The sequence below is a fragment of the Myxine glutinosa genome, chromosome 1, assembly GCF_964187855.1.
Source record: "Myxine glutinosa chromosome 1, kmMyxGlut1.1, whole genome shotgun sequence".
Lineage (NCBI taxonomy): Eukaryota > Metazoa > Chordata > Myxini > Myxiniformes > Myxinidae > Myxine > Myxine glutinosa.
The window spans coordinates 284,568,744-284,591,812 of record NC_136261.1 but is presented as its reverse complement, the minus strand read 5'-3'; the positions used below and the strand labels follow the sequence as shown (position 1 = coordinate 284,591,812).

The 23,069-nt window shown below is 44.0% G+C and overlaps 1 protein-coding gene across 6 annotated transcripts in view; it reads left to right on the top strand.

The window, feature by feature from the left end:
- The window catches only part of INO80 (INO80 complex ATPase subunit), a 195,538-nt gene that overhangs the window by 52,458 nt on the left and 120,011 nt on the right, over positions 1 to 23,069 (top strand). For 3 of the 6 annotated variants that reach the window (XM_068133886.2, XM_078767152.1, XM_078767157.1), the window contains exons 6-9: positions 9,964 to 10,087; positions 14,390 to 14,586; positions 14,714 to 14,767; positions 21,581 to 21,784. In XM_068133886.2, coding sequence (XP_067989987.1) covers positions 9,964 to 10,087; positions 14,390 to 14,586; positions 14,714 to 14,767; positions 21,581 to 21,784 — 579 coding nt within the window. Of the gene's footprint in view, positions 1 to 9,960; positions 10,088 to 14,389; positions 14,587 to 14,713; positions 14,768 to 21,580; positions 21,785 to 23,069 lie in introns of all 6 variants that reach the window. The other 3 variants (XM_068133863.2, XM_068133869.2, XM_068133876.2) reach the window with 1 other exon arrangement.

The following is a 23,069-nucleotide window of genomic DNA, read 5'->3' as shown; positions in this document are numbered from 1 at the left end:
TTACCAATCACATTTTTGCCAATCCTATTCACAATTCTAAATTTCGGATCAAAACACTTATAATCACAGTCCGCTATATCTGAGCCTCGGTGCGTCATGACATCATTAAAACTCGGCTTCGCAAAGCTGAGCAATGAATTCGGGTGGTTTGGTCGCCTGCAGGTTGAATCCGTCCGGCATTCGGTTCAGGGGAGGCGGTTTGGTCAGGCCGAGATTCCACGCACCGTCTCGGCGCGGGTCCTTGCGGCCTCCGGCCCGATGGCTGAATCTCGCCCGGTCGGAACCCCGTCCCCGCAAGGGGGCACCGCTCTGCTTCCTCCGACCCGCCCTTGAACCGGACCGGTCGACTTGCCCGGCTAGGCCCGGACTCGACCGTGCGGGGCGGGGCCAGGCCCGAATCGGCAACGACGCTTCGAAGAGAAGCGACGCGGCACCGATCCGCGCCGGGCCTCGCATTCAACAAAGCGCACCGCGCCCCGAGTGCTCGCCTCGGCTATCAGTCGCCCTAAACGCTGCTCCGGTCCACGTCGATGCCTTACTCGCGTGCTCACACGCACACGCGACCCTTTTCACACTCACCAAACCCGGCGTTCCAACGCCACCCGTACATTCCACACACTCCGTCCTTTTCACCACCGCACTCCCTGTTACACACCACACCTCTCACGCACACTCGCCGTTCGCACACTTCCTTAACACACCTCGCTCACTGTCTTGCGCACTCCCTCGGTACGTACTCCGTACCACTCATGGGGGTGCACTCTTGCATCCACCCACTCACGCGCTTCAATGGGCTCTCCCACACCCGCGCCACAACCAACTCAGGTGTGCTTTCTCGCACACTCTCGCCGTCCATTCCAGGTGTGCATTCTCGCACCCGCTCCTCCACCAACTCACTCTCCGGGTCACTCTCACCCTCGCACGTACACTCCATGCACTCCGACGTGCATTCCCGCTCGCACTCGGTTTTACTCCCACACTTTATAACACGCTCACTCTTTGACGCACACTTTTTCCTCACATGCGTGCCATTCGCTTTAACACAGCACACAAAGGACCTTCCACGAACGCCCGGGTGCTTTCGCGATCCCAAGCGCGCGAAAATTCTCTTCGCGCCAAACACTCTGCCGAAAAACCTCTTAGCACCATACACAGCACGACTCACCTTTGGGATCTTCTTCTCTACGCACACCTGCAAATCTTTATAAGGATTAGCAAGTACGGCATCAGGATGTGAACTTAGACTTTGTGCACAATCCATTTCTCCCTTCAATTCCCGGGCTACCTCCGTCGTCTTTTCAATTTCAACTATACCCACCACTACTGCTTTTTCTTTATTCACCTCGATGACCGCTGGCTGTATTAAAATTCCCTCTACCTCAGCGGTCGCCGGCTTTTCCATACCCCGGGTCGCGATCTCTACACCCGTCATTTTACCTGCGCTTTCCTCCGCCTCGCTCAACCAGCGCTTCTCGACCTGCTTTACCTCGTCGTGCACCCTTGGGACCCCCTCACCCAACATGCGATCCATGGTCTCCCCACATTTTTGTGCGCTCTCCCCACATTTTCGTATGCTCTCCCCACATTTTTGTATGCGGTCACCCATTCTGTCCCCAACTTTACCGATTCGCTCCAATTTGCTTCCTAGCCCCCCGATTTGATTTCCCATATTACTTAACCCGTCTCTCAATTGCTCACTGGTACCCCTCGCTTCGTCCCTCATTGCCCCCGATTGCTCACTGGTACCCCTCGCTTCGTCCCTCATTGCTCTGATTTCCGCCCTTGATTTGTCCCCCTGCAGGTTCAGGGACGCCTGCATTTGTGCCATAAATTGCTCCATGAGGGCCTGCATTTGGACCACCCCCATTGGCGCAGCGGGCGCGGCTGCCGCGCGCTCGTGCGAGGCGCCATTTTGTGCGCCTGAAACCTCGTACGTGAGGGCGCCATCTTGTGCACCTGATTGATACCCCCGCAACCACATCTTCATTGCTCTCCTCCTCCATTATTACTCCCACCTCCTCCCTGGGGTCCTGGGTCGCTTCTAACCCCCCTTCTAACTCACCCACCAGCATCCGATCGCCTTGAGCATCCATGGCACGATTTTAAAATTTAGGATGTTTTAATGAAATTTCGACCACTCGTAATTTGAGTGCGCTAAGCGCACTTCAGGTCCGAATCTCGCTCCTGACACCAATTGTTGCAGAAACGGAGTACGGCACTCCCCTTAGGGGGAGGTTAGTCCCCCTTCAATTTTCACTGGCCGTCTCCGCTCCTGAAGCTGCCCAGCTCCCTCCAGGGAGGCAGGTGAGCAACCTCGTTCGAGACCGCGGACAAGATGTTAATTGCCGAGCGGATTAGCAGCCGCGGCGCGAACCGTTAACAGAAACTAACCCGATTCTGAACGTTGGCCAAATCGTGCCACAGGTATTCAATGGGGAAATCACTAAAACGAAACGGATGTAAAGGAAAGAAGGCAAGGTAGGAAGAACAAATATAATTTATTACTAATATTTACAAGACCAAAAAAACCAAGGAGGAGGAAAGATACGAAAAGAATTTACAGAAGAAGAAGACACAGTGCCATACTAGCTTATCTAAACAGGCTTAACTTATAGCCCAGACAACATAAAGGACGGACGACGATCAGACTTACACGGGGAATGATGATAGGAATGAATGGCAGGACGTGGATGGCTGGACGGACGAGGAGGTGGGATCACAAGGCGGGAAGGATGCGGGTGGTTGGTATGATCGCGCGGCTCGAGGTGAGCAGCTGCCGACCCTCCTCAATCGTATCCGCACGGCGGCGTTGCTTCGCGGCCGCAACTGCCGTCAACGCTCAAAGCTGCCGTGGTCAAAAGCTGCGGTGGATTCCGCTGCGGTGGACTCCTTACGCATTATTTCGTGGGGGCTTCCTCGGTCATCCGCTGGTGGGGGCTTCCTCGGTCATCCCCTTCCTCAATCGTCTCTGGTGGGGGTGTCGCGCCGCGGGTTATATAGCCACGCCCTACCAAGCCCATGACCACACCTTACCAAGCCGTGCCCACCGAGTCCTGGTTGGGCGCAAGGGCTTCCTGGCTCCACCTCCTGATGACGAGGTGCTAATGTAGCCCCCCCCCCCCTTCTTCTCCGAGGCTTGACCACGTGCGTAATGGAGGCAAAGGCGCTGACGATGCGAATGGCAATGACGCAGTTGGAAATGGAGGTTTTGGGGCAATTGTAAGGGGATCTATCTTATTTCAATTCGATGCAATGCAGAGTCAACTAATGGGAAACAGAGCCTTATACTAACATAGAATAAAGAAATAACTATTTAGAAGGGTATATGGTGGCCTACGTGCTTGCGATGGATTAACTAAGATGACGACCTTTGATCTTTACACTACGGAGGTATTCACAAGGAATCATTACACTACTTACAGAGGGTGATATTTACACACACAAAAAACACAGGATTCTCAAATCCGCAACAATATATATGTATATACAGTCAAGTGAAAAAGTAAGTACACCCCATGTAAAGTTTTGACTTTTTCAACATACAGCTATTTGATCTTCATTTCAACAATGTTGATAGATAAAGGTGATATAATATAACAAATATCATGAAACTTACATTTTGTAGTCCATTGTATAATTTAAATAAACATGAATGCAAATTTCGCATGTGGAAAAAGTAAGTACACCAAGTAAGTACACAAGTAAGTACACTCTAATAGGTGGTATTGCCCCCTTTGGCAGAAACAACCTCAAGTAGGCGTTTCTTATAACTGTCTACCAGTCTCTGGCATTGACTGGGAGAAATTTTTGCCCACTCCTCCATGCAGAAATCTTTCAGTTGTGCGATGTTTGAGGGGTTTCTACCATGCACAGCTGGTACAATTGCTTTTCTTGCATCTGGTACAATGAATAATTCATAGTGGATTCTATGATGGTGAGCCGCCCAGGCCCTGATGCAGCAAAGCTGCCCCAAACCATAATATTTCCATCACCATGCTTTACAGTTGGTATCAGGTTCTTGTGGTCAAATGCTGTCTTTGGTTTTCACCAAACATGTCTTCTGGTACTGTGGCCAAATAGCTCTACCTTTGACTCATCTGTCCAGAGCACATTGTTCCAGAAGTGCTGGTCTTTGCCTCGGTGTTCATTGGCAAACTTTAGTCTTGCCCTAATGTTCTTTCTGGACAGCAAGTGTTTCCTCCTGGCACACCTCCCATTTAGATCAAATTTGTGCAGCCTTTTTCTGATGCTAGACTCGTGCACATTGACATCAACAGTGGCAAGAGCCTACCTGTAGGTCCCGTGATGACATTCTGGGGTTCTTCGAGACCTCTTTCAGCATCTTCCGGTCTGCTCTCGGGCTGAACTTGCTGGGGCGGCCTGGCCTGAACAAGTTGGCAGTTGTTTGGAATCTTCTCCACTTGTCGATGATCTTCCGGACAGTCAAATTATTGATTTCAAATTGTTTGGAGATCTTTTTAAATCCCTTCCCAGACTCGTAGGCATCTATAACCTTCTTTCTGAAAGCCTCAGAGAGCTCTTTTGATCTCGGCATGGTGACGTCGCACACTTCAACAACAAAGAGCAAATCAAACTAAATGTCTGAGGTTTAAATAAGACAGGTTCCTCCAAGATCCTCTCTGACGATGTTCTAATCATTTGCACCTGAGCTGGTGCACCTGATTCTAATTTTAGGTATTTGAAGTAGTGATAAATGTTGGGGTGTACTTACTTTTTCCACATGCAAAATTTGCATTTATGTTTATTTAAATTGTACAATGGACTACAAAATGTAAATGTTTCATGATATTTGTTATATTATATCACCTTTATCTATCAATATTGTTGAAATGAAGATCAAATAGCTGTATGTTGAAATATGTTTAAAAAGTCAAAACTTTACATGGGGTGTACTTACTTTTTCACGTGACTGTACACACACACACACACACACACACACACACACACACACACACACACACACACACACACACACACACACACACACACACACACACACACACGCGCGCGCATACACACACACACACACACACACACACACACACACACACACACACACACAAGATTAGTGGTGATACTTCACATATTGCCCAATTCTGAAGCCATGGAATCAAAGGCCCTCTTGACAATGGTATCTCTAATCAGGATGTCGTCAAGATCTTCTTCTTGTTCTTGGACTTACTCTTTTGCCTTCTCAATTCTACTCTGGTTCCTTTTACCTTCTCGCCTTTTTTCCCAACCTACACTCGTCCAGGTTGCAGATGTTACACTTACTGTGTTGCCCTTCCCAAGTGTAAACCGCACTCACCTCACCCCTGCCCCCATCCCACGCAGCTCTCTTTCTTTTGGTTTTCTTCTTTTTCTTGCATTTTGTACTGTCTGCCTGAATATGTTTTATCATACCCCAGGTCTTCAGTACTGCTGCCTACCACCATCTCATGTGTTTCCCATTTATGCCTGCTGTCACCCTATCTTTCCTCCTTTCACCTTAAACTCCCCTACTGTCGCTGTTGTTCATCCACACATTCTTATTTTCCATTTTCCCTTCACCCCACTTTGTGTCTGTTGTGCCTTTGCCCATGTCATTCCACTCATCCATAAATCTCATTACCTGTTTCTTTTTTTTCTTTTTTTCTTGTTTTTAAGTTAATTTACGGAAGTCAATTTTAATTTGACTACTTCTTCCCCACTAGTAGGCTTCAAGCACAGTTTAAATGCACAATAATAAATTGCTGTTTTGGCCTAACTGTATGGATAAACGAGGCAGCAAGATTCAAACCAGACACTGGCTTTCATCTTAGATATTCATGGGAGGAGATGTAGCATTATTTCACTCCCTTGTTTATTTATTTTTTAATTCGCTTATTTTTTGCTTATCAGATTGTATAATGCTTTTGATTGTAAGAGATTTCTCTCCATTAGAAATCTGTGGCTGTATCTTCCCATGTCTTATCTACTTCAACTTTTGAGACAATTTTAAATCCTCGGAAACATTTTAATGACATCCTGTGTTTTGCATCTTTTGGTGTTTACCTTTTCAAACGACTTGATGTTACTTGAAAAGACATCAAACGTCATCCATGCCCGAGATATTTAAAATACATGTTATTCCTCACTGTTATTCACAACGTGAACTGGATGACAATGTTACCTTTTAAGAACAAAAATGTCCATTCAATTATATATATAGTGCATTCAGAAAGTATTCAGACCCCTTCACTTTTTTCACATTTTGTTATGTTGCAGCCTTATGCTGAAGTCGTTTAAATTCATTTTCTCCCTCATCAATCTACACTCAATACCCCACAATGACAAAGAGAAAACAGGATTTTAGAAAGTTTTGCAAATTTATTAAAAATAAAAAACTGAAATATCACATTTACATAAGTATTCAGACCCTTTCCTGTGACACTTGAAATTTAGCTTACGTGCCTCCTATTTCTCTTCATCATCTTTGAGATGTTTCTACACCTTGATTGGAGTCCACCTGTGGTAAATTCAATTGATTGGACATGATTTGGAAAGGCACACACCTGTCTATATAAGGTCTCACAGCTGACAACGCATATCAGACCAAAAACCAAGCCATGAGGTCGAAGGAACTGCTTGCAGAGCTCAGAGACAGGATCGTGTCGAGGCACAGATCTGGGGAAGCCTACAAAAAATATCTCTGCTGCATTGAAGGTTCCTAAGAGCACAGTGGCCTCCATAATTCTTAAATGGAAGAAGTTTGGAACATCCAGGAATCTTCCTAGAGCTGGCCGCCCGGCCAGACTGAGCAATCGGGGGAGAAGGGCCTTGGTAAGAGAGGTGACCAAAAACCCGATGGTCACTCTGGCTGAGCTTTAGAGATCCTGTGTGGAGATGGGAGGAACTTCCAGAATGACAACCATCACTGCAACACTCCACCGATCTGGGCTTCATGGCAGAGTGGCCAGATGGAAGCCTCTCCTCAGTGAAAGACACATGAAAGCCCGCTTGGAGTTTCCAAAAAGCACCTAAAGGACTCTCAGACTGAGAAATAACATTCTGTGGACGAGAGGCGCAACAACATAACAAAATGTGAAAAAAGTGAAGGGGTCTAAATACTTAATTCTGAAGGGGTCTAATAATAAACTCTCTCCCCTCTGGGCTGGTGCTCCTGCCTCACACCTAGCTCATCTTCATGCTGTTGAAACCAAAGCGTTCAGAATCATTGGAATCTCCCGTGATGAAGCTGCCCCCGAGGGCCTTTCACTTACTATCCGCAGGCAGGTTGGTAGTCTTTCTGTCTTCTACCGACTCCTCTCCGGCCTTGCTGCTCCAGCTCTCTCTGGGCTCTGTCCCCCAAATATTCATACAGGTTGCACAAGATCTGCCTGCAACCTACTTATGGTTAAACTGCCAAAATCAAGATTCTCTGCTCACCTTCACTCCTTCATTCCTCTTTTCTCCCGCCTCTGGAACAAACTCCCTCACTCTCTTCAATCCCACTTTTCTCCAGGTCTTTAAAACAGCTGTTCACCACCATCTCTTATCTTCCCCCATCCAAAACCTTGATCTTTTCTACCCCCGCTAATTTCACCCCAAATCCACTTTTTTGAAATACCAACTTCTTTCCTGGAAGTCCTTGGTGTCCTTGTGTTTATACTTTTCCCACCCTTCCCCCCCCCCCCCCCTTCCCACGCCGCCTTTCCACAAGCCCTCTCCCTCCCACACATTCCCGATGTCCCTGCTCTCAAATGTTGTGTTTATGTGCTTCCCCTTCTCTCCCCATCTTGTCTACCGCTCCCCTTTTTATATACTTTGTTTGTTTGTCTGTTTGATTTGTTTGTGTGATAAATGTTAGCTCTTCCACGAGCCTCGATTATGTATCCAAAAAAAAAAAAAAAACTTTCGGAATGCACTGTATATAGTGGGCCGGCAAAAGCTTGCTAGTTCCGAAATCCCTCTCGCGCTCTGGACTTTTTAACAATTTCATTACCAATGGTTTGCGATTCATTATCCTCCTGCTAATTAATGTGCAATTCGTCATTGGCTTTGGCACCAATACAAAATTTTATTATGGGTCATAGGCATCAATAAGCTACATGTATGGAACACCTCACCATCATTCATCATCATCATTTTAATTTCTTTTTTTACAAAAATGTATGTACAAGGTAGTAATAGCCAACAACCACATAAATTGGTGGACAAATTTTGTCCCTTTTACATCGCACATGCCTTGGTGCCAAAGTATACATTTTGAGGTAAACCAACTACCAAACAACTGTTAACACATTTTCTTGAAAACATCTGTTTTTTTTGAAAAGAAAAGAAAAATTCTGCTTCTTTTTTTTTTTATATTGTGAAATAGTATAGTTGGTGTTTCATGTGAGTTCAACTGGTGATCCAAAGTTTCATTAACCCATCTTCTATTATCATGGTTTTGTATGACAACTAAATGAGCAGAAAAAAAAACTGCATTAAAAATCCTGTACCTCGGAAAACCATATGTTGTCATGCACCTTATTTTATCCCATGCCAAAAACTTTCTTAAAATCCCATAGTGAGTAAGTTCCCATGCTCTTTCAATCTCGAAAAGCAAGTTTGGTAAAGAATGCCTTTCTAATCCATGACCACTATACCCAGTGTGGTAACTAAACACGTGAACTAACTTCATATCCTGGACGCCATGGTATTGTGAGCGCAGCATAAAATTGGGCGTTGAAATTTTTTTTTGAACAAGTCTTAAAAACGTTCCTCCTTTATCTACTTTTCCTTTAGGCAAGCTAATCCAGCCAAGTACACCTGTCGGTGCCCACTCACTTGTCAATAAAGCTGAGTGAGTTGTGGCAGTGCCAACCTCTAGCACTGAAGAACAAATTACTTGAGCACCAGATGCCCTGTTTGAAGTCTGTTGGGCCATGCAGTTCACAATATCCAGGTGTAAGCAAACAGTTTTCAAGTTGCAAAGGGTCTCTTCCCCCTCCCTCGGTCTTTAACCATCTCCCCCCCCCCCCCTCCCCCAACTCCTCTGCATCCTCCTAACCAAGGCCTCCAACCCCACCCTCTGTTTCCTGTCTTCTTCTCTCCCTCCACCGAGCCTGATCTGATTTGTTTTGGTAATTTTTTTTATCAAAGCCCTGGTCTCCATATTCGATTAAGGTTCAACAGTAAACGTTTTTCACCACACCCTGTGACATGGCGATAGCCTCTGGTACTATTTAAGGACTATTTCATTTAATTGGTTTATTTAAAATTTTGTTTCGTTGTTTTCATTGCCGTCGTCAAAAAAAACAATTTATATATATATATATATATATATATATATATATATATATATATATATATATATATATATATATATATATATATATATATATATATATATATATATATATATATATATTAAATATGGTATTTGCATTTATTTTTTTGCAAGATTTATTTCATTTGAATGTTATTTTAAAATGAAGTTGTATTTTTCCAAGTTAGCATAAATGCCATGCCAAATGATTTTTCTGTTATGTATGAGACTGGCAGAATGGCCTAGAAGTTTGCGCACTCACCTCTGAGCTATCTAGCCTGGGTTTGAATCTCAACCCAGCTATGAACTGTCATTCCGGTGTTTTACATGCACGGCGATTAATAAATGTGTGCCGTTGCTCGGATGGACGTTGCACTGGGTGGCCCATCTCCCAGCATTAGTTGGTGGACATTAAAAACCCCATGATGTCCTTTTTTTAAGAGTATGCGAGTTATCACCAGCACCGTGGCCAAATTCCAAATTCCTGCACATTCTGTTAAGTATCCTGCATCGGAATGGCGATCCGTCCGGGATTCTAACCCTAGCCAAGAAACTGCTCTGGTAACATCAATGCTCTAAATAGAGTGTGTGGCAGGATGACGGTGGTGCATAATGTGTGTTCACATTGCGGCGCTTTGTTGAGTGTGCTTGCACATTTGTGTGATCAGCAGCAGCTGCAGCAGTACCAGTTCTACAGCGTGGGCCTGCTGTCCAGCCAGGACCATTATCGCGAAGCGCACAGGCATGGCATGGGTAGTCGTGCCAAACGCTTAAAGGATGAGCGGAAGCTGAAAGGTTTGCATTTTACATGAAAAAGCAATCTACACGATATGTACACATATCAGGAGAACCGGGGACGAAATGTCCTTTTTTAGTATACAGCATGCAGATGAGGGGGCAGAGAAGAATTAATCGGGGTTTAAAAAAAAAAATCTATCCTAGTTAATCTTAGAAGAGATTTAATTTTTGGACTTTTCTACCACATTGTAACAGCTTGTGTAGTATATAGATGAGGTCAGCTTTGTTTGGCAACATGAGCTGGCATGGCAAAAAGCATGGTCTACTTCTCTCATTTTTTTGATCATCAGATACATTCAAACTTTACAATAATAATGAGTTCCCTTACAGGGAACTTTAACGCAGGATGAGGCCATTGGACCCACCAAGCCTGTACAATTGTTTCCAAGCTATGGTTGCCCCAAATATTGGTATTTTATTCAAAAATCGTCTTCTCAGAAAACACCAGACAGATCCAGACCAAAATCGCCATGAGGCTTTGGGACCATGCCCTAACCATATGTTGTGCTCCTCATAGCTGTATCTACCCTGGAAAGGGGACCGTGGCCCCCATCCCAGAATCCCTCATTTTCACTAAAAACATCTCCATAACTACGAGCCACAATTTTACCAAATTTGACAGGATTCATCAGGGCAGTAGGGTCTTCTCGGATTGTACTTCCTATCTGTATCTGCTAGCCCCCACGACACCAAATTCAGTTATGGCATTCAAAACTTGGCTTTGGCAAAATCCAATCAGGACCTCATTAACCAAAGTCTATTCCGTTCAAACAGTCTCTACCCAATTCCACTTTATCAGTCCCATTCCGGTGACCCCACCTGTTGGGGAAATAACTGTCAGTCCTCCACAGGGCTATTTTTAAAATCTTTGGTAACTCGGCCGGGGTTTGAACCACAGACATCCCAGACTCACAACGAGCACTCTAACCATTACGCCACTAAGTTTGTTTCATCTTGAAGTTATTTCATTTTATCAATAAGTTATTGCTACAACTTTAGCTCCCAACTGCAATAACTTTACATTTTGCTAAACTTTTGGTTCAAATATGGTTATTGATTGATATCGTCTTTGTTCACCTGTGGTAGTCAAATATAGTTGTATTGCATAACAGTTTGACACAAATTGGTTGCATTTGACTGGCACTTTCAAGTAAATACGAGCAAAACTGAGTGAACTCGAATATTGTTTGATTGGTCCAGGATGAGGCTAACCCCTGCTCTTGCAGGGAAAATGGCCTTAAAATGCCTGTTGTTGTTGTTGTGGTCCAGGATGCCACCCTTGGGGCTTACTCCATGGCTGAGGCAAGTAAGTGATGCAAGTCTGACTTCCTGCAGCAGAAGGATTCTTGCACATATTTGTCTTCCAGATAAAATATATATCCCAGTGCTTATTAATAATGGTGTGGAATTGGAATAGCTTCCTGAGAGCAATTATTATTGACCATTTATATATCGATTGTTGATGTCAGGTGTGTGGCTTCGTTCACATTTACGAAGCATTCCTATTCGGATTGTAATTTGGCCAAATGTCGCTCCACTCCCATTCATGAGGGAGTGTCTTATTTAGAACGACAACATGATCATGCCTTTTTGTGCTTTTTTATTTTAAAAAATGACCAGAAATGAAAATTGCCACTATTGCCATATACTCGGGTAAGTATTGTTTTGTTTGTAGGGGGTAGGCAGTGATTACTTTAGTTCAGGTAAATTTGCATAAATTAGCATGCTCCGATTGTCGTGAATAAGAATAAGAACCACCATGTAATAAGTAGGGATCCGGTAGGTCGTGTGTTCGGATTAAGTGTTACGTGTGACCATACGAAGGGTGGCTCTTGTGCTAATGAGCACAGGGATTATGGATAAATTATCCCTTGTATGTCATTACCTCTGTATTTATCCCTATGTCCCTTTTGGCACCACACCTTAGACACGTAGCCAGAATCCCACATTTAAAGGCCCTAATTAAAAAGATCACCGGCAGTCATGCATTGAGCGCTGCCGCTGACAACCCAAACTTGGATGCCACACATAGGTAGGGCAGGCCGAGGCCGTGAGTGGTCAAGGTTTTGATTGACGGGAAGGACTGGTAGGGAGCAACTCACTCATTGGTGAAGCATGACCGGTGACGTCAGAGAGCGGCGGACATCTTCCCTTCTCGTTCTGGATGCCATAGTGAGCGGTCATGATTGCTCCTCTCCTCTCCCCTTCTCGAGGTTTTGGGTCTGGCAGTAACGTTGTGGGCCGGCATCTCCTCCTCGTTCTCCTGTTCGTCTGGGCATTGAGAGCGAACATTCCCTCTTGCGCCTCATGTTCCAAAAGCGATAGACGGTTGGGTTTCACTCTCTGCACGGGGAGGCTTCATCGCGGGCAGCCGTGTTCTGGCACCGGGCTGGTGGTCGTGGGGCAGAAGAGCACGGACATGGCGGACTGAGGGCTGCAGTTTGACACCAAGGACGATGAAGATGGGCACGGCTGGGGGAATGAGCTGCACGCGGGCCGTGTGATTCGCACGGAAGGCCCGTTTCATGCCAGCGGGCGCGGCCTAGTGAACGAGGGCGTATTGAGGCCTGGCTGCGCGGGAGCAAGTGGATTTCCCGCCAACACCAGAGCCGCGTCCAGACTGCGCGCCCGGAGCCTGGACAATTCCTGGCGAGACGCACCATCGATCAGAGCTAAGTGTACGAAATAACCACACACCTTTATTTTATCCACCATTTATTTTATCCTTCGTCTGTGTTTGTGTCTGTTGTGGGGACGTCCTAATTTAGGAAATGATTTGACCGTGTTTTATTTTGTATTGCCGGCATTCCTTTTAATAAAGCCGGTATTTTTGGACATTTTAAATCCGTGCAGGTAATGGCTTTTAGGCATCCTCCGCCTTCCCTTCCCCTCCCCCCGGAGTGTATTAACTCCGCCACATTTTGAACTGAACGCTTCGGAGTAACAGCTTGTTCGTCTATCCAGTCCTTGGAAAGATTTTAATCGCCAGGAATGTGACAGTATTTATTATTATTATTATTTTATTTTTTATTTTATTTTTTTTTTTCCCCTTTCCCAGGTTCCACCCCCACCGATATGGCTAAGTCATTCACTTGTGTTAGACCCATAATGTTAGTCAGTCCTCCTCTCTTGTATGAGAATAATATTGATTAAGAGAAAAAAATGGGAAAAAATTTCATCTTCTCATTGATCTGATTTTGACCTCTTTTTTTGTTTTGTTTTGTATACAGAAATATAATAAGGGGAGCGGTAGACAAGATCGGGAGAGAAGGGGAAGCACACAAACACAACATTTGAGAGCTGGGACATCGGGAGATCTGTGGGAGGGAGAGGGCTTGGGGGGAGGAGGCGTGGCAAGGGGGTGGGGGGGGGGGTGGGAGAAGTATAAAACACAAGGACACTGCAAGGACTTCCAGGAAAGAAGTTGGTATTTCAAAAAAAGTGTATCTGGGGTGAAAATTAGCGGGGGTAGAAAAGATCAAGGTTTTGGATGGGGGAAGATAAGAGATGGTGGTGAACAGCTGTTTTAAAGACCTGGAGGGAGGAGTGGGATTGAAGAGAGTGAGGGAGTTTGTTCCAGAGGTGGGAGAAAAGAGGAGTGAAGGTGAGCAGAGAGTCTTGATTTTGGCAGTTTAACCATAAGAGGGTTGCAGGCAGATCTTGTGTGACCTGTAGGAATATTTGGGGGACAGAGCCCAGAGAGAGCTGGGGGAGCAAGGCCGGAGAGGAGTCGGTAGAAGACAGAAAGACCACCAACCTGCCTGCGGTGAGTAAGTGAAAGGCCCTCGGAGTTAGCTTCATAGCGGGAGATTCCAATGATTATGAAAGCTTTGGTTTCAACAGCGTGAAGACGAGCTAGACGTGAGGCAGGAGCACCAGCCCAGAGGGGAGAGCAGTATTCCATTGAGCTGCAGATGAAAGCCTTGTATGTGGTGAGGAGCTCAGGTGTGCCAAGGAAGGACTTCGCGCGACGGAGGATGCCCAGTCGGCGACTGGCTTTGGAGGCCAGATTTGAAATGTGGTTTTCCCAGGAAAGATCATGGCAGATAGTGAGACCCAAAAGCTTGAGTGACAGAACTTCTTGGAGAGGATTATTCAGAAAGTGGATGGGAGGGTTGTCCACTGTAAGCTCATACAAAAAAAAATTGTCATTAAAATTCCAGGACATTTCATGTCATTTAATAGTACCTAAGATTATGGGTGAATGTGATATTGAACCACTATGACTGTTATTGCCATTCAAATTTGGCTGTGGGCCATTTAGACGATTGTCTGATCACCGATTTATTCCACCTTCAGCAAAACTGAAGAGGCAAAAACGACGGCGCCGTGAGGATCAGCTCCGTGCCTCTCCAGCACTTTCAGACTCTCGCTTTGTTGCACGCTTTTCACAAGAGTTTGCTGGGTCAGGCCGCAAGCGGCACCTCACTACAGAGCAACTGGATGCACGCCGGAAGCGCTTCTGGCTATCCATCATCAAGAAGGACATTCCCAAAGTAATGTATTGGTTTTTCAGTTGCTGTTTTGTTCAGTTGCTATTTGTTTTTTGTACATGCTGCAATTACGCCACTTAAATGATGAATATGTTGATCAAGACTGACTTTTGTGTTTTCTGTCTTTCAGGCTGTAAAGCAAAAGTCTTCGGCACACAATAATATTCTAACCAATGCTAAGAAGGTGAGGAGCATTTTTGTCATTCTTTGAAGTTGCTCATGTTTCCATTTCAACTCTTGAGTGAGGTTATACTTTTGAAAAAAAAAATGAAGGATGTCTATCCTCTTTATCCTTTATCCCTTTTATCCCTTTATCCTATTCACCTTTATCCCTGCTTTATCCATTTCTATGGTTCCAAAGCATAACATTTGGGGTGGGAGAATTGATAATGTGCAAAATGAGAGGGTGAGATCCAATTTATGCAGGCATTGCCACATGACATCACAAACTGGTACAAATCCATCATCCAAATACAACTTTGTTCACTACACGGTGTAATTGACACATCATCATGGCGTTTTCATCAGGCATGGGAAACGTTCCCGATTTCTTCATTGTCAATGTCTTAGTCATTTCCTAGATTCGCGTGAGCAACTTATAATACAATTTGTGGCTTTTGTGTACAACCATAGCGTTACATGTGATATGAGAAACTTAAATTCAGCTCCATGAAACACGAGTGCTGAAACAAGTTTGACTATTGATGTCGACTAGTTCTGGATGTCTACACCTCTGTGCAGTAATTGTAAGATGTGATTGTGATTTGCATGTTTGGCAGAGCGTGGCCTAGATGATAACATTGTGTGCGGTATCAAAACGCATTCAGTTGCGTAACTTTCCGGTCGATGGTGTGCTGAGCATTTCCCCCTTTCTGAAGTGCATTTGATTGCCAGTGCCACAATAAATTAAATAGATCTCGCATTGTTGTGCAACATCGTTATTTGTCAAAATTATGTGTGCATATATAAATTAATCCAAATTTTATAAGGTTCAGATATACATACGTGTGTATAAATATTTACCAGATGAGATGCCAGTTCTACGGTCAGGGAAATCTCGAGGTCCTGCTTCTTATTCGCATGGCAGATGGTCAGATGGACGTGTCCCTTTTTCGTAATTGTAATACTTGCTCTCTCTGGTTGGGGTCAGTGGTTACACCACTTTGCACTATTCTCTGTATATAGGCGAAAACCCTATATATATATTTTTTTGTTTTTCCTTTTTCACATGTGGTTGTCATTATTAGGCAGAGCAGTGAGTGCCAACAATTATGATCGTAAACCAATGTAGAATCATTAAATGAGTTTGTGATGTATATTTGGGCTATGTAAGGTATACATAGATAAAGCAATGGCAAAAATTGTAATTAGTATGTCACAAAAAGGCAAGGATTGTTTTCTTTGCACATGCAGGTTTCTGTCGGTAAGATATAAAAATGATCTCGTCAATGTAGAGACAAAGCTTTAATAACATATGAGGGCTGTTGGTGGCTCGTTTATAAGGTAAAACCCCATCACAAAGATTCTCTGCCTCTAGATGGACCCTTTCGATTCATTAAAAAATGTGTCAACGTGTCAAATATAATGTCAAAAAATATGAATTTGTGCACTGTACGACATACTCGGATTCACATTTGCATATGTTGCATATGGATTCTGGCTAATGTGAATGTGCCTTCAAGGCAATTTCTCTATTTAACTTTTGTTATGTGATGAGAAATTGTCATATTAGGTTGGTGTGGGTTTATTTTGCTTACCCTGGCATATCCAGGACAAGATATCCAAACCGTTTTAAGAAAGGTATACTATGTAGTTACAGCTATGAGGGTGCAACATACATACGGATGGATACGGCTTGCCCGACACACAACCTCTGCATTAAATTAAGTTATTGGCTTCCAATCAAAAATTGTTCTGTTTGGTGCAGTTTTCTAGTTAGTTGGGTATTTTTATACATAATTATGATACAACATATCGAGGACAAGATATCCAAACCGTTTTAAGAAAGGTATACTCTGTAGTTACAGCTATGAGGGTGCAACATTATTTATAGGCTGCGGATCCAACCAAAGTCATGTAATATTCATTCAAAACTAATTTTGAAGTTCCCCCTTTACTGCCGTGTTTTCAAAATGACATTTGGTCACATGTTACTTCATGGGAGTTGTGTATCCAGATATAAATAACATGGAGGCTAGCTCCATCGAAACCTAAAATCTTTGCCAAATCTTACTTGGCAACATTAAGATACTCCAAATCTCTATTTGTGAAAATATGCAGTTGCTCCCAAATTGCAAAATTATTGTTTTGGAGTGTCACGCATCACTTGCAATTCCTTTATGAGCTTTTGAAGAAACATCATACTTCGGTATCACCTTTTCTTTTGTTTTTACTGAACCTGCTGCAGAATAGATAATTGTAGCTCCCTCCATAATTTGCTCTTCTTAAGCCCCATTCTGTCTGACATACCTCTCCAATCCCTCCATCTCTCCCCCACCCCCCTTTCCCCACTTCACCGTGCAGTCTTCTGGATCAAGGCGTGTTTCACCCAGCTTGTGTTTCTATGACGTTCTTCTCTTTCTTTCTGGGCTTTCATTTTGTTTTCTAAACAAAATCTAGACATATGGAAGAAGAAGGTGGTAGATGATGGTAATGTACTGATGGCATGGTTGTAATGAATGGTTGGGAAACAACTACATGCAGAACAAGCAGGTGAATGAAAAGACAAAGGAAAGAAATGTAACCCATAGGTAAGAGGGGTGGAAGTGGATAGAGACGATTGGATAGGAATGGAAGATGACGAGTTGGTGGTTTAATGCCACCAACTCATCCACAAGGAGGAATAGCACCAAAATGAGTAACAATGGCCCAGAAAGGAATATCATGGGATAGAGTGAAAGTTGTGTATTAGAGATCATGGATTTGGACTTTATAAAAATATGTTCACCCTCTGTTATGTTCATAAAATAAAAATATGTTCACTATTATTAAGGCTAACCCCCGCTCTAGCAGGGAAAATGGCCTTAAAATGCATGTTGTTGTCTGTACTATTATTAGTACCGATACCCCAATGAAGCCCTCATCTATTGCTTATGCATAAGAAATAACGTTGTCGGGAATACATCTCCATAAAAACGATGGTATATGATCCCTTTAAGCACATTTTAGATTAGCACTCTCTTTTCAAGTAATGCATCCTCAGCGCAAAATGAGACATTTCTGTATAGCGATGTTCACTGTTTATAAACAAACCCACCATATCCGCGCATGCGCAGCAGCCTGGTTGGCAAAAGCGCAGTGTTTTCGTTTTGCACAATGGCGTCGCTCGACACACATTTGATCGTTTCGGAGTATTTTAAGTCTTGACACTGTTGCAAAATCTCGGTACAAATCGAAGTTGAGTTATAGGAATGGTGAGGATATTCTTCCGGATCCATTTGCATTGAACGGATGGCAAAACAATCCATCTTGCTGACCAGATTTGAACTACGGCGACGTGTACACGTACTTGATCGACACACCGGGTATCTCCACAAGGGAGTCACTGAAGGCATTCAGGTCACTAGAGGCATACAATTTTTTTTTAAGTGGTCATGTGAAGCCACTGTGGTATCATGCGATCGGGAATGATGTACCAATCTTCTTTATCAAAGGCAAAGTCATACCATCACAGCGTCTCAACAACAAACCTCATGAGGCCTGGGTGTGTGTGGAGAAGAAGGAAGAACTGCCACTGCCACTCTGCCACTAGAACTGCCACTTTAAAACTGCTAGCAGTGATGACCGGTTTACTTGCACCCACTTTTGATACAACCCCACTTTTGATACAACCCCACTTTTGATACAACCCCACTTTTGATACAACCCCACTTTTGATACAACCCCACTTTCATTGGACATGCTTTGACACAACCCCCTTGGATACAACCCCGATACACACACACACACACACACACACACACATCCCCCCTACCCCCACCCACACACACACCCCCACACCCCTCCCCCCACACGCACACCCTTCCAAACACACACACACACACACACACACACCCCACCCCCAACACACACACACAGATATCCACACACATACAAACACCCCCACATCCCTTCCCCCCACACCCACACCCACACCCACACACACACACACACACACACACATCCACACATGTCAATCCATGCACTGATTCCAGAAAAAGCGATTTTAAAAAGAAAATTAACCTGAAATTGCAGAGACAGAATTATTTATTTTATCTGAGAAGCCAAACGATTCTTCTTCTTCTTTAGTTTCTCACAACTTTGTGTGAAATGCGATCTAGTTAAAAAAGTCAGAATTTGACCAAATATCTTTCATTCGTTTGTTAATATACCTCACCTATTGACAAATCTTCAATTGGAATTTCATTTGAGGTTGAAATGACCGCGGGAGATCGTGTGATAGTGATCACGTCCTGGAAGGACAAAATAGTGCGCTTCTTCTTCTTTAGTTGCTCACAACTTTGTGTCGAATGCGATCAAGTTAAAAAAAAAAAGTCAGAATTTGACCAAATCTGTTTCATTCGTTTGTTAATATACCTCATCTATTGACAAATCTGCAATTGGAATTTTATTTGAGGTTAAAATGACCGCGGGAGATCGCGTTATCGTGATCACGTCCTGGAAGGACAAAATAGTGCGTTTCTTCTTCTTTCAACAATAAAGACATAGCTTCGAGACCGTTCATGGAGAGTGGCTCTGGAATTCTATAGAAATTTATTCCCGAGTTCTTTTCAAATCTACAGACTTGGCATTTAATATGGAATTGTTTTTTTTCCTTGACTTGGGTTTACTTTCTTAACTCAGTATATCAATCTGGTGAGTTTCTTTTACACTTTGGTGATTTATTTGTTAAAAGAACCATGTCACTGATTGTCTGTCGCAGCAAGAAGTCAACAACAGGATTATATCACAGGTGGCGTGGCAAAATGTACGGACAGGTGCATTTGATGATTGGCTTCACAGTCGGGTATACAAGGGTTGTTGCATTCTGTATTAGTGGAAAACAACTGCTGCACATCTCCAAAAGTTATTGCCGCTTCCTCTGGAGATGGTCCGTCAACTCGACAATGCTGTTTGTCATGGAGTGGTGGCTTTACGAAATTCTGGCATGAAACAGCGTGCTATTGCTCGGCAGTATGGCATCACTCAAGGTCAGGTGTCAAAGATCCTGAAACGAAATGCTCAGAGGGGTGTCCCTACTCCAAAACCGAGGCCAGGACGTCCCCGCAGAACCACAAGGAGGGATGACAGCCAGCTGCACCGGTTAGTCCGCAATGGCCGTACCAAGTCAGCTAATAGGCTTAGGGCTGAGTGGCAGCAACTGACAAATGTGCCTGTATCCAGAAGGCTAGTCAACCAACGACTGGTTCAAGCAGGCTATCGTGCCAGGCGTCCCCTGAGAAAGCCACGCCTGACCAGACAACACCACCAGCGCCGATCGCAGTGGGCCAGAGAGCACCGTCAATGGCAGCCAGGACACTGGAATCACGTGATCTTCAGTGACGAGTCTAGATTTCTGGTCTATCGTCAAGATGGCCGCGTCTGAGTGCGCAGACAAGTGCATGAAGCCTACAACAAAGATTGTATAGTGCCAAGAGTCCAAGCTGGAGGTGGTGGGGTGACCGTTCGGGCTGCTTTTCATGCAGGGGGCAAAACTGACCTGGTTGTTCTGAATGGAAACCTGAACCAGTTCAAGTACAGGGCCATTCTGGAAGAAACATTGCTTCCATTTGCTCGTGCAGCCTTTCGAGGAAACTTTGTCTTCCAAGATGACAATGCACGGCCTCATCGTGCTCGCATGATCCAACACTTTCTTGCTGACCATGGTGTAGAGCATATGGAGTGGCCTGCCATGTCCCCGGATATGAATCCGATAGAGAACTTGTGGGCAGAATTAACGCGTCAAATCGACCACTTGGACCAGCAGCCGACCTCTGTGCGTGAATTGCAGCAGGCTATTGTCACTGCATGGCAAGCGATTCCTGTCCAAACCTTGGCAAATCTCGTGAACAGCATGCCTCAACGTGTACGTGCTCTCCTGAATGCTCGTGGGGGTTACACGAAGTACTGAACTGTAATTTTACTGTCCGTAATCCCAGTCGTAATTTAACTTTTGTTTTTGTTAAAACATTTTTTGGCTAATGTGCAAAATAAAGAGATACTTCTGGAAAACGTACAGAAGTTTAATACAGTACTGTCCATGAATTGAGTTCGATATGAGTTTACATCACTTTCAAGGATCAATTTATTTGTTTCGAAACGTCAAATGTGGTTTTTGTTTCTTTCAAAGGTCACATTAACAAAATCTAGAATAATTTCAACATAATTCCAATGAACTTTTGGTTCTAAGACATCTTGAAATGTAAGTTCACCCCCACAAAAAAAATATTCCATATTAAATGCCAAGTCTGTATTTGTGCAATTAACAACACAGCAGCTCACAGGCATTGTCCTTGAAATTGTGTCACGTCAATGATCGTAAAACTTCACCACTTAGAGATGGCCAGCATGGTTGGTGTTTTGCCAACCAAAACAAAGAGTACGGTCACGTGATCGGGTACGTGATGTCACGGTAAACATCGCTATTGAATTTGTGCTACCATTGTTGCAAGTACTTTAAAACCTTATTGAAATGATGAAATGAAGCAATTAATATTTGGCATTTTTCTGGTTAAATAGGACTGAAAATATGGGAAATGCAATAAAGCTTTGAAACATTGAGGAGAATTAATGGGGGTAAGGAGGTTGGAGTGCTCCCTGACCCTGACGTGCAATCCACTGTTCCAACCCACCACCAAGGAGTGAACTTCCAAAAAAGTCCTACCAGTGGCCACTAGGAGAAGTTGCAATATTCTTAGCTGATTATATTGGTTTGAGCATGATAGACTGCATTAAAATTGTTCATTGCTGATAATTATATACAAGTGCTGGTAATTCATGGACCTTTCTCCACTTCTAGTTGGCACACCAGTGTGTGCGAGAAGTGCGCCGCTCAGCATTGCAAGCACAGAAAAACTGCAAAGAGACAATCCCACGTGCACGTCGCCTCACACGCGAGATGTTGCTTTACTGGAAGCGTTACGAGAAGGTGGAGCGAGAGCACCGCCGCAGAGCCGAGAAGGAGGCATTGGAACAGCGCAAGTTGGATGAAGAGATGCGTGAGGTTGGGATCACTCGCTTCCACATTTGTACTGAAGTTTTACTTGGATTTCAAACAAAAATCTTTATTGTTTTCATGTGTTGAAAACTTTATTTTAATTCTCATTTTATCCACGACTGAATGGTCAGTTCTTCAACAAGATTACAAAAATCGCATAATCCCTCGGTGTCTTCCAGATTGATCCAACCTTTCGCAAAGTATGTAGTAAGAATTTTCATAAAATGAAGTCTTTCTGTTCACTGGGGTGGAATGCAAAAATTGGCAACGATTAAGGGATTGGCGGGATAGCTCATAGGATGCATGCACTCCTTTGAGTTAAGTTTTGCATTCACACTACAGTCCTCCTGTTGTTCGACAAACATGACAGTGCTTTTTAGATCTCCCACCATCCCCCATTCCAAACTTCTGGTTGTGTCCCTAAAATGGGAGTCTGGTCTATTACCGTTTCTCTTGAACCAACACGTAGTAGCTGTTTTTTTACATGATTAGGAGTGTGCTGAACCAATTGTGCTTCTGTGCACTTCACAAAACTCTGGGCGAACTCCACCAGAATGCAAAATTCAAGATGGCGACCAATAAAATAAACTAGAACAGCACTTGACAGAACACATCCCTCTGCCAAGCTGAACAGTTTACTTTTTGTAGCCCACTGATAGGCTGGATCTGCTTCCAGACCTTAAGCGAAATCTAAGCAACTCTTCCTTGGTACACACCCAACTTGTCGACCAAGTTTCGTCTGAATCCGTCTGTAACCGTTTAAGATAACCTGCACTTTTACAGGGGAGTAAACAACTTCCATCCACCTTTCGTGGCAGAGGTAATAAGGACGTTTATTGGCTTCTCAGAATCACAGGAAGGTAGGCATTATTAGAGGTAGGCTTTTGAAGGTAGGTAAATGAATGAAGGTAGGCTTTCCATAAGCTGTAAAATCGAATTCTAACAACTTGTCAGTTTTTTACTCTACTCTACATTTACATTTAGCATCGCTCGCATATGGGTGTCCCTCCCACCGCTCGAATATGGCTCAAAACAATAGGCTCTATGATATCGGCTAAACTAACAACTACTTTATTTTCAAAACCACAACTTTCTCCTTTATACCAACAACTGGTTTACGTACATGAAAAGACATCATATTCATTACTGCCCATGGAGTCTGAAACTGCATTGGAGCTCGTGTTATTTGATTTCCATACATGGTCACCTTGAGCTCGGATAATTTCACTCCGTGGCGTCAAGGGTCAGAGTTCACCGTACTTTTACTGTGATGAGAATACTTCACTTCAAC